Source organism: Neophocaena asiaeorientalis, unplaced genomic scaffold (genome assembly GCF_003031525.2).
Source record: "Neophocaena asiaeorientalis asiaeorientalis breed wild unplaced genomic scaffold, Neophocaena_asiaeorientalis_V1.1 scaffold448, whole genome shotgun sequence".
Taxonomy (NCBI): Eukaryota; Metazoa; Chordata; class Mammalia; order Artiodactyla; family Phocoenidae; genus Neophocaena; species Neophocaena asiaeorientalis.
In genome coordinates, this window is record NW_020174920.1 from 1366332 (window position 1) to 1381513 (window position 15182).

At 42.1% G+C, this 15182-nt stretch overlaps 1 protein-coding gene across 1 annotated transcript in view; it reads left to right on the plus strand.

Moving 5' to 3' along the window:
* DMD (dystrophin) overlaps positions 1-15182 on the plus strand; it is a 1279715-nt gene that overhangs the window by 1218814 nt on the left and 45719 nt on the right. Inside the window, exon 47 of the mRNA XM_024760455.1 lies at positions 1588-1746. Within this exon, the coding sequence (XP_024616223.1) occupies positions 1588-1746 (159 nt within the window). The remainder of the gene's footprint in view (positions 1-1587; positions 1747-15182) is intronic.

A 15182-nucleotide genomic window follows, 5' to 3' on the forward strand; every position in this document is an offset into this window, starting at 1 on the left:
GCCTTTTCCCCCAAACATAACTATGATGCATTCTCTTTCTTAGCTGTGGGGAAAAGTATTGATAGTATTAATATATGAACTACTTTGACAGAAAAATATGTAAGCAGAGAATCAACGAAATGTAAACAACCTGAATGATTTGCTTCTTGGGGTCACTGATTTGAATATTAGAAGCTCTAGCACATTCACAGTAATTCAAGTTGTACCTGTGTAATGATGGCTGCCATTCACTGACTGCCTCAGAAAACAGTAAGAGAAGTTGAATTATAACTATGTGTTGTAATTAAACATGGGAAGTCCTAGCAATCAAACTGCAGAATTTGGGAAGAGAGCTAACAAATTAGGTGGTCACAACTGCTTTTGTTTTGTTTTTAAACGAAACTTAGCTTTAGCTTATTCTGAGGGCATAAGATCCATTTTGACTCGATGTTGGATGGTAGTATCATATCTTAGGGGCAGATCTGGGGAAGTGGTTTGGTAGATTGGTTGACTTCACTTAAATGTTTGTTTTTAACACCCAATAATTATTTTAATTTTAACTTAGCAACCAATTGTCTGCCTTGATGGACCAAGGTCATTTAAATTAGGAGGATTTTTTCCCCTAAATCGGAAAGTTTTTCAACTCAGAGGACATAGAGATGAGAAAAGGAAATTAAAGGGGTGTGGAGAGGGAAAAATTAACGTATCATCTTACTGAAATGTAGCCGGAAGCGAAGGGATTTAGCCTATCACTATGAACAGAATGAAGTCCTTATAACTCGGAGGTACACAGGCTTTTCAGGAGCTGGGGGCGATGCATTTAGAAAATAATTTCTTCTGTGTATGAGAGAGTTCCTAGATATGAGGAAAGATTGCAGCTTCCTCCCAACGTATAAGCCTTTGGCCTCTTTGTTCCCCAAGGTTAGTCTTTGAAAAGCTGCTCGGAGGAATGAGTTGTTCAGTCCTCTTGTATTAGTCACCTTAATGGATTTTTTTTTCCCCTGCCAATTTTTGTTTTTCTATCTAAACAATAATTGAATGAAATAGTAGTCATTTTTATCTGTAGTTTCATTATTGTTACCATCCTGCCTCTGTGGGGTTTATAAGTTGAAACTGGCTTACCAAAGCAACACTTTTCACTTGCATTGCTTTCCACTTAAGAAAATATTTACTCTCTTATTTTAACGGCTTCAGTTTTTTCCTGGTCAGTATCAACAACACAGTGGGTGAGTGAACAGATTGTCTTGACAGGCTTGGTAGCGAAAGCATTATACAGCCATTATTACGTCTCTTAATATTTACTAACGATTGATGAAACTGTCAACGTAGAGTCCCAGTATTACTGTCATTCTACCATTCATTTACCCACGTAAATAGGCCAACCAGATTCAATGGAAAATCTGAGGAAGAAACACTTGGATTTGTCACCAACAGGATGGTAGACCACGACTTCAGGAGTATGAAAATGTCTTTAAAAGCAGGAAAAAGGGTCTAATTAATTGTTAAGAGCAAATAACTGTTTCTATTTTTAAAATACACACCCAAGTCCCTGACCCCCAAGGCAAAATAAGGGGGGAAAAAACCAAAACCTTTGATTTTATTTTCCAGAGATGATGAACATTTGTTAATCCAGCATTACTGCCAAAGTTTGAACCAGGACTCCCCCCTGAGCCAGCCTCGTAGTCCTGCCCAGATCTTGATTTCCTTAGAGAGTGAGGAAAGAGGGGAGCTAGAGAGAATCCTAGCAGATCTTGAGGAAGAAAACAGGTGAGTTTTCTTTCTAGCTTTGTCATTGGTATGCAGAGTGCATACACTTGCGCACGTAGAAAAGTGCCAGGAATCTTCACTTAGAGTCATTTTATGTCTAATTGTTTTCTCCAATAATCTGTTTAGCTCCGTTTACAGATTCTCTCTCTCTTTTTTTTTTTTTTTGTCATCCGAAAGAAGAAAATGAATGCAATAGCATAAGTAAGAACTCATATAGTAGGTGTTAAAGGAATGAATGCTGATGGTGGTATTTGATTTGTTGCATGCGTTTCGGAGGCTTTGATTTTACGTTTGAGAATAGAATTTAAGAACAAAGTAGGTCATTTAATTTTATGATGATATGATTTGTACATGTGTTTGGCCATATTATCTGTCTCAAAGCATTTAAGCAAGTCGGCTCATTGGTCATATTTGGGAATGAATTAGTTCACCTTAGTTTCCATCATCAAATACAGCGGTCATTTATGCATACTGTCCTAGCAGATTAGTGAGACAATTCCAGTTGTCAGTCATCACCTGAAAAACATGTCCATGGAAAAAGAGCAGAAATTATAAAAGTAAAAGCAAATTTCCTGATGACTGCACAGAGGACAAAGATGTAAACATCTGGCATAGTGTGGGATGTCAGGATAATGCAAATCATTGGACTTTTACTTTTGTATTACGTTTCTTATATCACGGGTCCCTTGGTTGGTTAAGAAAGGCTTTCGCACATGATCACTTCTAACTCAGTGTGCCTTCCTTAGACAGATGCCACCAGGCGAGTCTTTAAAGAGCCAGTGCTCAAATCTGTGGGACTTGAGTACTTTCATCTCTTTGGTTTAGCCCAAGGCACAAGGACCTCTCAATCGAGGCAACCCGGTATGTCTGAGAACCAGTGCCCTCGGGGAGTATGTCACCTCAAGATGAAAAGGCAAACTGCCATTCATCCATTGCTTTCTCCTGCCACTGGCCTCTTTCTAGCTCTCAGTACCGCTGACCTATGGCCAGAGCTCCTTATCTGGTCGGCTTCCCTTTGTCTCTTTCTCGCCCCTCCAGTAAATCCTCCATGCCGACTGCAGTTGTGCACCTCTCCAGAACCAAGACCCAGCATGGCATTGTTCCTTCACTGGATTTCGGCATCGTTTAAAAAACCTAGCTCCTCAGCTGGGCATTTTAAACCTTCCACAGTTTTCTCTTGACCTGCTTGTCACAGCTTCATCTTCTTTTGTACCTGTGTTCTGGCCATGCTGTTGTGGCTGCTGTGGTTTCTGAATGCATCCTGCTCTCATCCGCTTTCCGGGTCGAGCTCAAGCTTGCGTCTCAGCCTAGCTGCTAACCCCCATCGCTCCACTGCCATATCTGGCAAAGGAGTCCTTCCCATCCTCCATGCCCTTGCTCAGAATGATTTTCCCCACAGAGCCCTGTTAGATCCCGGCATCTGGAAGTAATCTATCATTTGTCTGTGTTCTCAGAATACTCTGGACCTTTCTCAGAGACCTGTGTTTCGGTTTGCTTTTTGATCAGTTATTCCCAACGCTTCCCTCTAATGGAGACAGTGAATGCCTTTGGAATAAGGCCTGTGTTTTAATCCTCTTAATGTCCCCTATGGTACCTAGCACAGTGTGACTATTTAATGGGTTCTCCAGAAGTGTTTGGTAAAAGCCTGAGTGAAGAATACAGAGGGGATGCCACACACATACCATTCAGGAGGTAATACTGAACACTCTGTGGGTTTGGGCCTTATTTGTAAGGCTGGCAGTGAACATCACGGTAGATAAAACCCTTCCCTCTACTTTATCGAGTACCATTAGTATTCACTTACGTTAAGTCTCTAATTATTTTAGGGGTCAAAGTCAAAGAGGAAGGAAAAGTTGGTATTGGCATTATAACTAGAATTTGATGTTGCCCAGGAATAAAAATATTTTTGTACAGTATGATTGTCCGTTGTGTAATGTATCTTCCATTTCATTGGTCAAGAGTTCTGTCTCGGTTGTTATTACTACACTTGCCCTCCACACCCTGACAACCAGGCCAAAGAGTGCTGGCGAGGAGTACTTGGAACTATCATTTGTATATCATTTCGTCATTTTCAGAGCACTTTAATGCATTTTGGGTCATTTAATCTTCCTAAAAGCTCTGTGTAGAAGATGGATGAGAAAATGCAGGTTCAGAGAGGTTCAAACGGCTTGACCCAAATTTCACAATCAGCCAGTGGCAGAAGCAAATCCAGATCCAGATTTTCTGACTCAAGATAGCCAACTGTGCCTTGCACCAGAGCCTAAAGAAGAGTCATCCTATGTGAATGTCATTTATGTAGAAGTGTGCATTCTATGTAAATATCACTTATGTAGAACTGTGGCACATTCCATGGAATGGACCTTTACTTGAGGGAATATTTTTAGGACTACATATGAACAAGCCTGTCCATCGACTGGTGGTACAGTGATCACCAGTTTACCCTGAAAGATATGCAGGACCATTCCCCAGGAATGACATGGTTTATTCTCTGAAAGAAAGAAAAGATAAATTGCACCAGGGCTGCTTAGAGCTCCCAAACGGAGAATCTGGTATTGGTGCACGTCTTTCTGTAAGTTATCTTGACCCTCAGGTAAAGGTCAGGATGAGCTTCCTTCTTTCTCTCTCTACTTTGTCACGTTTTCACTTCCTACCAAATCCCAAGAGACGTCTCTGCAGATCTCCCCTCCTGAAGGTAGCCCCTGGTTTTCTTTGCTCTATCCTCTCCTGTCTTCCTGCAGTTCTTCTCAAAGAAATTCAGAGCCGTAGCTTTGTCTTCATGATCCTTGAGTTCAGTGTTGCTTAAAGGAGCCTGTAACTCACCATTTCCTTTCCTTCCTCTGAGAGAACCCGGGAGGTCATTAGATGTCCCCTGTCCGTGCCCGCCAACCTAGCTATATTTCTCTAGTCAAACTGGCTACGTAATTTGACGAATACAAGCAGACATTTAGAGCAAATGGGAAAGGATATTTAAAACTGAGAGTATCCCATGTCCCTTGGACACATGTCTATGTGTACTTTGTGTTCCTTTATCCTGTAGCAAGGGCTTATCTCCAAATGACAGTTAGCAAGGGAAAGAGGCTTGAAAAGATCCCCGTTCCTGACTAGATATGTTTATTGAATTCTGTTATTCATGACACCTCCCCACCATGCCCTTGGAAAACAGAAATTGGCTAATGAGGAAGTGTCTCAAGGATACCTTATCTCTGTCTTTAGAATTCCATTTCTCCCAGTTTTTGCCACATAGCGTTCAATAAATATTTGTTGAATAAGTTAATGAATAAGTGAATTGAAATGAAGCTGAATTTATGTTCCTTGTAGCACTCATGCATGTACTTTTGGCTGAAATTCTTTTTACGTCCTAATTTCAGAGAGGAAAGCCTTTTGAAAGCTTTTCTTGTGCTTGCTTTTCAGAATACTTCCCATTTTCAAACTTCTTTGATGAGCACCAAGCCTTGCTTTGTCATAAATTTAGAATGTTCAAAATTCATTTTCCAAATCCTAAGCCCCGCGTGTCTCCCCCCACTGGCTTTCTCCGATTCTTGGCTTATGCCACAAAGATAAGGCGAAAGCTCTGAGCAAGAGCTAAGTCTGACTCTCAGTTTTCTCGATAGGGTCTCTCATAAATTTGGGTGACTAGTGACTTATACGGTCTTTAACGTTTCACTTCTGCGTAATGTTTCTCCCTCATACCACAGATAATTCTGATTCACCTGTTCGGTCGAGACCAGTTGGATGTCGAGTATTTGCTCTACTGTGCGTCCTTAGCATTGCAGACTCCAAGTTCGCTTTTGTCCTGCGTACAGGACAGCCTGCAATCTGCTGACTTAAATCTGTAGTGACAAATTTCGATGTATTTTTCCCGGCACTAAGTGAACTCAGACTTGCTCTGAAATTCTAGGTATGACCCTAGCAATGAAAAGGTAGCCTTTATGAGAGACAAAAACCTCATTGTCATTCTGCTGCCTGCGCATCAAATTGATTAGACTGTTCCCAAGTCTAAAAGGAGGCTAAATACTAAGCTGATTGACTGTGAAGTCTAAAGTTAATTAAAATTGTTAGTAGATGTTTTGTGACGACGGAGGATTCTGAACTTTTAGTACCTGCTAGGTACCTTTCATGTGTCTTGTTGGGCAACCAGTCATGATGCAGCCTAAGTGTGAGTTTTCCCTTGATCCTGTTCACTCGTCCAGTGGCCATGCAGGATTGTAAATGTTATATTCAGAAAAACTCTAGATGGGTTACTTATACCACTGAATTAAACTAACTGGCGATCGTCATCCTGGTGCTTTCCGTTGTAAACGACGTGATGACCGGGCCCGGGGCTCATAGTTTTCAGTCTTCACAGTCTCCGGACGTCTTTATCCCACGTTCCTTCCTTTGGTCTTTGTGTGAGTCTCACGTGATGGTGAGGAGATGGCCAAGATGAAGGGAAGCCGAAGCGGGTCGGGAGTGGGCGTTCCGAGCTGAGCGAGGAGCATAAACAAAGGTGTCGGGGAGGAACGGCACGGGATGCTTGGGGAAACCGCAGACAGTTGCGCGACCTCTGTAATTAGTCCAGAAATGGGAGGAGATGAAGCCGGACAGGTCGGCAAGGCCAGGTGGGGAACGACAAGGCCAGGTGGGGAGGGACAAGGACGCAGTGCGGTGCTGTGTGGGGGCCTCCTCACCTGGTACAGGAGCCCCCCAGGGGTGAGCCAGGAGCGACGCTGTTAGACTTACACTTACATGTGTGACTTGGGCAGCTGGGCGGAGGTTGGGGGGACTTTGAAAAGCACAGGCCTGGAAGAAGGAAGTCAGATGGGGAGGGAGCATGGAAGCCCAGGAAAGAGATGATAAGGGCCCACAGGAGGGTAATAGAAATGGGGAGGATGGGCTGAATCTGAGGGATATTTTAGGGGTGGGGAGGGGCGGGGCTGTTTGGCTGGCTGGTTGGGCGGATCTGGGGAGGGAAGGAATGCACCCCAGTTCTGGCGGGTGCGGGGCGAGACCGCGGTCGTTGGCAGCTGGGACTGACAACTCAGGAAGAGCGGCAGCAGGGTCGTCCTTCAGTTCAGCAGGATTTACAGAGGGCCTTCCTCAAGGTCAAGTAGCTGGAAGATGGTGAATGGGGTGCAGGAGACGTTGAGTTTGAGGTTCTGCTGGCATACCCACGGACAAATGTCTGACGGTGGGAAATGGAACTTTGAAGCTGGAAGGAGGGGTGTGGGCCAGAGATAACAGATCTGGGAGTCACCAGCTCACAGCTGGTAGCTGAAACTGAGAGTCAATTTATCTACCCAGGGAGCAGTGGCAGAAGGGGAACAGTGGGCTTGGTAAAACTCTAGAAGATGTAAACATTAAGATGTTTATAGAAGTCCCTTTATTGTTTAATCGGTAATCCATGCACATTATATGAAATCCAAAGGGTCCGAAAGGCGTATAAAGATAGTGAGTGTTTCTCCAACCTCGTCCCCTGGCTGTCGTGCTCCCAGCGCTGGGGGCTGCCCGCTTTACTTCTTTCTCGTGTAATCTTTCAAAGATATTCTCTACATACGCAAATGTTTTTGTGGTTGTTGGAATTATTTCACACAGTACCACGTAGTGTTCACTCTGGTCTTTTCGTTCTACTTAAAGATCCCTAATTACACACGCTGGAGGAATATCCCAGAAGAAGAGGGGAAGAGAGCTTGGGAATGATAGCATTTTCCCGGAGGAGGCAAGAGGGAGAGGGGCACAAGGACACAGGAGGAGGCATGGTTTTGAACGGGAGAAGGGCCGCCTCTGAAAATCATGTTGTAGGTGACGAAGCCAGGGTAAGGAATGGGGGTGGGGAAGATAACAGTGAATGTTAACTGTCCAGTACACATCATTGGGAATTAGTAGAGACTGATTCTCATAGCTGGTCTGCACATTTTTTTTTAAGTTGAACTGGGGGGAAAGAGTAGTGTATGAGAAAGTTAATGAGTCTGGGCCCTCATGCCACTTGGCAATAGGAGCCCCCAAAACACAGGGCTACAGAGCCTTTTTAGAGAAAGGGAGCTACTTTTCTCATACAAATCAAACCGACAAGGTCTTTCATGGCCAGAGAAGCTGCCGTATGAAGAGAAGCTGAAGGGCATACCCACTGCATTTAATAAGCTGTGCAGGAGTCAACCGCCCCCGCTCTAGGCAGGCCGGGACGACAGTTACATGGGGCGGGGTCACCACGATTCCCAGGCTCAGTTTCTACCTAAGCCACCCAATAACTACATTTCCTTCAGTGTATCCTGAGTTAATCGAAGCTTGTGGATGGATGACCCGAGTTCTCCCTCTTTTTAACGGTCTTGTTATACTAAATGTATTAACGTTGCCTTAAACCTTTTCGGGGAGCAGCATCACGTTTTCTTTTTTTACAAGAAAATTTTATCTTTCACAGTAGAGACAGTTTGAATATTCATATTATAAATTCTCTGTAAACACACAAACAGAATTTAACTTGGAATACAGGTAGCCACGTCTAATCTTTTCTTTTAAGCGAAGTATAGTTGATTTACAAGATTGTGTTTCAGATGTACAGCACAGTGATTTGGATATATATGTATGTGTATATTTTTTTTCAGTTCTTTTCCATTATCGAATATAGTTCCCTGTGCTATACAATAGATCCTTGTTGTTTATTCTGTATATGGTAGTGTGTATCTGTTAATCCCGTACTCCTAATTTATCCCTCCCCCCTCCCCTTTGGTAACCATAAGTTTGTTTTCTACGTGAGTCTGTTTCTGTTCTGTAAATAAGTTCATTTGTACTCTTTCTTAAATTCCACATATGAGATATATAATATTTGTCTTTCTCTGACTTCATTTAGTATGATAATCTCTACGTTCATCCATGTTGCTGCAGATGGCATTCGTTCATTCATTTTTATGGCTGCGTTATTCCATTCTGTGTGTGTGTGTGTGTGTGTATGTATATATATATATACACGTGTGTGTGTATACACACACACCCCACATCTTCTTTATCCATTCATCTGTTGATGGACAACATCATGAAGTTTTAAGTGCAAATACTCAATCTATTTAAATGGGGAATATGTTTTTTAAAGACTGGAGTTATCACTCGATTTTAGGGTCCTCTGTCTTAGATGTCTTGGAAATCATAACAAAAACTCGTCCGGTGAGTTTAGATCTTGGCGTAGGAAATTGGATAGTCATGAGGACTGCTTCATCCCACAGAAAAACCGAAGTACCCCTCTGGTGATAACAGTATTCACAACTTATTGGTACAGCTGCCATCTTCCTAGAGCAAGCTGGATAAAAGCTGAAGTTCTTACAATCCGATTTCCCTTTTTAGATCCTCCATGAAGACCCTCATCCTTCTTTTGGCTTTTGTTACCAGACCATCCTGCTACAGTAGAACTGACCGTAGTCTTAACTTTCTTTAGTTACTTTCCAGGCCTGAGGATATCATTCCATTCAATTCAACAGCTAGTTAGTGAATGCTTAATGTGTTTTTCAGACAGGACTAGAAAAAGGAATAAGCCTTGGTTCTTACCCTCATGGGGCTCAAACTTTAATAAAAAGACATTCAAATATAAACAGTTATAACCCAGTGTTACAAGTGCTCTGAGGGCACAGAGGTGAATGACTAGTTCTGTCGGAGGGATTGGGGAGACTTTCACAAAGGGAGGTGAACATAAAGGCTGAACAGGAGTTTTCCAGGCTGAGAGAGGGCGTAAGGTTGAGCCTTCGCAGACTGTTGGGGCAGTGAGTTATGTGCGGCCAGAGCACAGGATGAAGAGAACGAGAGAGTAGTGGAGTGGTAGGTGGAGACCACTGTTGAAAGGGCTTTACATGTCAGACAAAGGAGTTTGGACACTATCCTATAAGCAGTTGAACAGTGAAGGCTTTGTGAGGAGGAGAAGATTTAGCAAAATAATTGTAAGCAGGGAGCTAAAGCCATGGAGATTGGTGGAAGGATAGTGCAACAGTTCATTGAAACGTGGCCAGGTTCTTAACTAAGGATCTCTTAGGCAAGTGAAGAAGTGATAGAGAAATGGGAAGTCGCTGGATGAATGAGGCCAGGGGAGATGGGAGAGGGAGGAATTGGGTGGTATGAAATTTTTTATCAGGGAACTGGGAAATGGTCATTAAAAAACAATATCAACAACAACATAGCACACACAAGAAAAGCTACTGATTGGCCAAGGTCAATGGATAGAGAAAAAGAACTACGTGTTGCGCATACTGAGTTCTGTTTGCCCAAGGAGATTCAAACATAGCAGTAAGATTCCTGTAGTAGAAATAGTAAATCAGTGAACATAGTGGGGATTAACTTAGTTGATATAATTGAGCTTCAGATTTAGTTTGAGGTTCCCTGCAGGCAGGGGGAATAAGAGGAAACGATGATTTGTCTATCTCTCAATATTGGATGAAAGAAGCGTGAAACTTTCTAAGGAAACAGCGTGGTTTTCCTGGTTCTAAGTAACAGTAACAGCAAAAACAAATAGCTGTCATTTGAGTGCTTGCTGTGGACCAAACCTGTTCTGAGTGTATGTAAGATCCTATTCAATCCCCACAACAACCCTATGAACGAGAGGCTGTTTCCCAGATAAAGACTCCATGACACAGGGTATGAAGGACACGCCACACGGCTAGCAAGGAATAGGGCCTGGATTCAAACTCAGGCATTCCTGGACTCTTAGACAGTGTTAATGCTTTGGTGTGATTACTGGCTAGTCTCCTTATCAATATTTTTATGACAAAGACTGAAGGAAATTGTATGTGGCTGCTTCTAGTAGCCTTTGATAATTGTGGAAAGCTTGCCATTAAAGACCAAAGAAATGATGACAGTTCATTTCCTTTATCCATGGATAAAGGTCACTATTGCCCAAAATGTGTTCTATAACATACCTCTAAGATACTCTAAAAAGACTGAGTCTAAGGACAGATAAACTTTGGAAGTGCTTGTACTGGAAAGTGTTGATTAATTTGCGTTTGCATTGAAGAGTCCAGAAGTAAAGAAACATGATTAGCTTTGTTGAACCCAGTGTTGGTTACACATACTTGACCTCAGCCCAGTTGTAGTGTTCTGTGGAACTCACTTTGGTAAGAAATACAAGTCTGTACTAATGTCTCTGAAAATGAAGCCTGGATTTTTCTCACAAAAGTAACTTCCGATTTTCTCCAGTAGTAAAGCCCTACAACCCGAGAGACCAAAATGATTTAGTCTGGAAAATTCAGATAGGTATTAAATCATCTCCTGTAAGAAGAGATAATTCTAGGAGGTCTTTTTGTGGAACATCCCACCGTGAGTGACCTGGCTTTCCCATCAAACCACGAAAAAGCATTTCCACCAGTAACTTGACAAAATTAATTTGCTATATGGAGCTCTTAATTGTTGTTAACTGATTGAATTTCGATGGATGTCTACCAAACACAGGAACTTTTGCTCCTATAACAATTACTGTTGGATTTTGCTGCGTAAGTTGTTAGATGCGAAGGCCAGTTGTTACTTGAGGCCTCTCCTGGGTTGTGATATAAAAGTGTATTACCAACACATGGGAAGATATTAGCAGGAATGCGGGTGTAACAGTCATCTCAATGACAGATTAAGGTATACATTTTGAGGATGTGTAGCTAGTGTCTGGTCCTGTGTAATGCTACTTGAGGAAGCTGATTCCTTTTCCGGCACTGAAATGTTAGAGGAAGGATCAGTGATGGATCTATCAACCTTGTGTGGCTTGGTACTTAGCAAGTTTAAGTTCACAGAACCCATGGCTAATGGAGACATCCAAGAGACTGTTGAAAAGACAGGTCTGGAGTCTAGAAGAGAAGGCTGGACTGAGGAGTAATGGGTTGGGGAGGTCGGGTCATGGGTGTAGAGGAGGTGGAAGCCTAGCGAGAGGACAGGGTCCTCTTAGGAAGAGAACACGTGTGGAAAGAAGACCAAGGACCTCCTGGTGTACTTGATTGTAACTGGCTATGCCCAGTTCTCCACCAGTAGCCCAGATAGAAATGGTTTCCTGGTTTGTATTACTTATGTAAATGGATGACTTCTGCAGATGACCAAACCCTTCTTTATTTTCCTGCTCTGTGGATAATTAAAGTTGACCCCTTTCTGTATCTCCAAATTCTGGGTTACCTTTTGGTACCACTCCGTCTGCTATCTACAATTTATAAGTAAACCCATATGATCCTCTTCCTGTAATTTCCTAGTAAATCAAAGTGATTATTTCAAAGATAGAAAATAACCTATATTCTTAGCTTAAACAATGAGCATAATTCCCAGTCCCTTTGCATTAGTGTAAGGTTTGTCACCATGGAACTGAACAATATCCCACACGCTAGAAGGTGAGCTCTTGAAGGGTGAGGGACTGCGTCTCGCATATGTTTCTCTCTGTAGTGCTCGCGTAGGCTTTACACGTTGATTCGATTAATGGATAAATGTCCTTTGGAGTTTTCTAGTTCCCTGCCAGATTCCTTGGCTGGTTTTTCTACATCTGTGACTCTATTTCTGTTTTGTCAGTAAGTTCATTTGTATCGTTTATTTCAGATTCCATATACAAGCGATATCACATGGTATTTGTCTTTCTCTGTCCGACTTGCTTCCCTCTGCATGACAGACTCTAGGTCCATCCACGTCTCTACAAATGACCCGATTTCATTCCTTTCTATGGCTGAGTAATATTGCATTGTATATAAGTACCACATCTTTTTTTTTTTTTAACATCTTCATTGGAGTATTTATGCTTTACAATGGTGCGTTAGTTTCTGCTTTATAACAAAGTGAATCGGTTATACATATACATATGTTCCCATATCTCTTCCCTCTTGCGTCTCCCTCCCTAACTCTCTCGCTTTGTCACACCTTACCCTTCCCCCTCCCCATATCCTCAAGTCCATTCTCTAGTAGGTCTGTGTCTTTATTCCTGTCTTCATCCCGTATCTTTTTTTATCCATTCATCCGTCGATGTACATTTAGGTTGCTTCCATGTCTTGGCTATTGTAAATAGTGCTGCTATGAACACTGGGGTGCATGTATCTTTTTGAAGTATGGTTTTCTCTGGATATATGCCCAGGAGAGGGATTGCCGTGGATCATATGGTAGTTCTATTTTTAGTTTTATAAGGAACCTCCGTACTGTTCTCCATAATGGCTGCACCAATTAACATCCCCACCACCAATGTAGAAGGGTTCCCTTTTCTCCACACCCTCTCCAGTATTTACTGTTTATGGAGTTTTTAATGATGGCCATTCTGACCGGTGTGAGGCGGTACCTCATTGTAGTTTTGATTTGCATTTCTCTGATAATTAGTGATGTTGAGCATCTTTTCATGTGCTTTTTGGCCATCTGTATGTCTTCTTTGGAGAAATGTCTGTTTAGAACTTCTGCCCGTTTTTTGATTGGGTTGTTTGGTTTTTTGACATAGAGCTGCATGAGCTGTTTGTATATTTTGGAGATTAATCCCTTGTTGGTCGCTTTGTTTGAAAATATTTTCTCCCACTCTGTGGGTTGTCTTTTATATCATTTTCCACTGGACGGAAAACACTGAAGTTGTTTAGGTTAACCCAGACTTGAACATTTCCTGGGCTTATTTTGGAGCTCTCTTTTAAATGCATTGTCTGAAAATACTGAGAACTGTCTGCATACATAATTCTGCAGGCATGTACACAGCGTCTTTCTCTTATGTACACGGTTAAACTTGATTCCTCCATAGTAGGAGAGAGCATTAGAAAATTATGGACTTCATTGGGGGAAATCATCTTTTTTGCTGTGAGAAATAATATTTTGAATTTAGAACTTTTTTGTGTGTGGTACGCGGGCCTCTCACTGCTGTGGCCTCTCCCGTTGCGGAGCACAGGCTCCGGACGCGCAAGCTCAGCGGCCATGGCTCACGGGCCCAGCCGCTCCGCGGCATGCGGGATCTTCCCGGACCGGGGCACGAACCCGGGTCCCCTGCATCGGCAGGCGGACTCTCAACCACTGCGCCACCAGGGAAGCCCTAGAACGTACTTTTTATAAGAGCTTTATCAAGATATAATTCACATACCATAAAATTAACGCATTTAAAGTGTATATGTCACTGGTTATTAGTGTATTCACAGAGCTGTGCAACCATCGTCACATAAGCAATTTTAGAACAATTTCCTCACCCCAAAAAGAAACGCCATACCCATTTTCAGTCACTCTCCATTTCTTCCAAAACAACCGCACCCCAGCCCTAGACAGTCACTGATCTTCTTTGTTTTATATGGATTTGCTTATTCAGGACTTTTCATATAAATGGAATAACACAATACATGGTCTTTTGTAAGTGGCTTCTTTCACGTAGCCTAATATTTTAAAGGAACGCCTATGTTGTAGCATGTAGTAGTACTTCATTCTTTATTACGGAATGATATTCTATCGCATAGAAATACCACATTTTAAAACATTCATGTGGCAGTTGATGGACATTTGAGTTGTTTCCACTTAATGGCTATCATGGATAATTCTGCCGTGAACATTTGTGCACGAGTACTGGGACTTACTTTAAAGACGTGATCCTGTAGTTTCTGTCATTGTAATAGAGGAGACCGTAGGATCAAATATGGCAAGAGTATATAGCAGGGCGTGCCAGGAAGTGAAAAATAGGCCATCAAGATAAATTTACTGGGAGAATTTAAGGCCAAGTCTTAACTACTCGTGAGGGAATCAAGCCAGGACACACACAGCCTAAAATTATGCTTCTCCTAGAGACCGTTACAGCGTTTTGCTGACCACAAACAATGAAAGTTTAATATTTTACTGTATTTATCTGAAAATTGAAACACACTTTTCCCAATGGTACTATTCTTGGAGACTAGACTTCCTCACTTCTAAAACCTTTCCAGTCCTAGTATGCTTTGTGTATGGTTGAGACTAGTCACGGTCATATTTGTCTTGGGTTTTGTCTGTCTGCTTTCTTTCCAGGTATAACAGGATTTTTTTGAATGAATTCTTCTCTTCTTGTGTTGGAACTTTTGATTAATACATTTATTCTCGGACAACACTGTGTTAGTCCTTGCTCAGGGATTTGTGAAAAAACATCTCACTCGTTGAAGATTAAAAAAAAAAAACTAAAGCCCATTAATACTGTCAGGTTCTGTCTCATGGAGCTCAAGCAAGATATAGATCACTATGTCAAGGGCAAATCCTGAGAATAGAGTATATGTAAGTTCGTTAACCCTGTAGACTTGGTCTGAATAGTTTATTACAGCAGTAATCTGTGGACAAAATTTTATCATTCTGTCACACGCCCAGCAGATTTGGTGGAATCTAAGGAAATCTCATCCTAGTGATCTTAGCTCAGTGATTTCATTTTGCCCCGATGCTCAGCTGTGATACACTTTACTACAGCACAGATGATGGAACATATACAATTCCCAGATTCTGGGGTAGCTACGATCATGACTGGGGAGGGGGGGCAAGAATTAAAGAGAGCAAATGGTGAATAT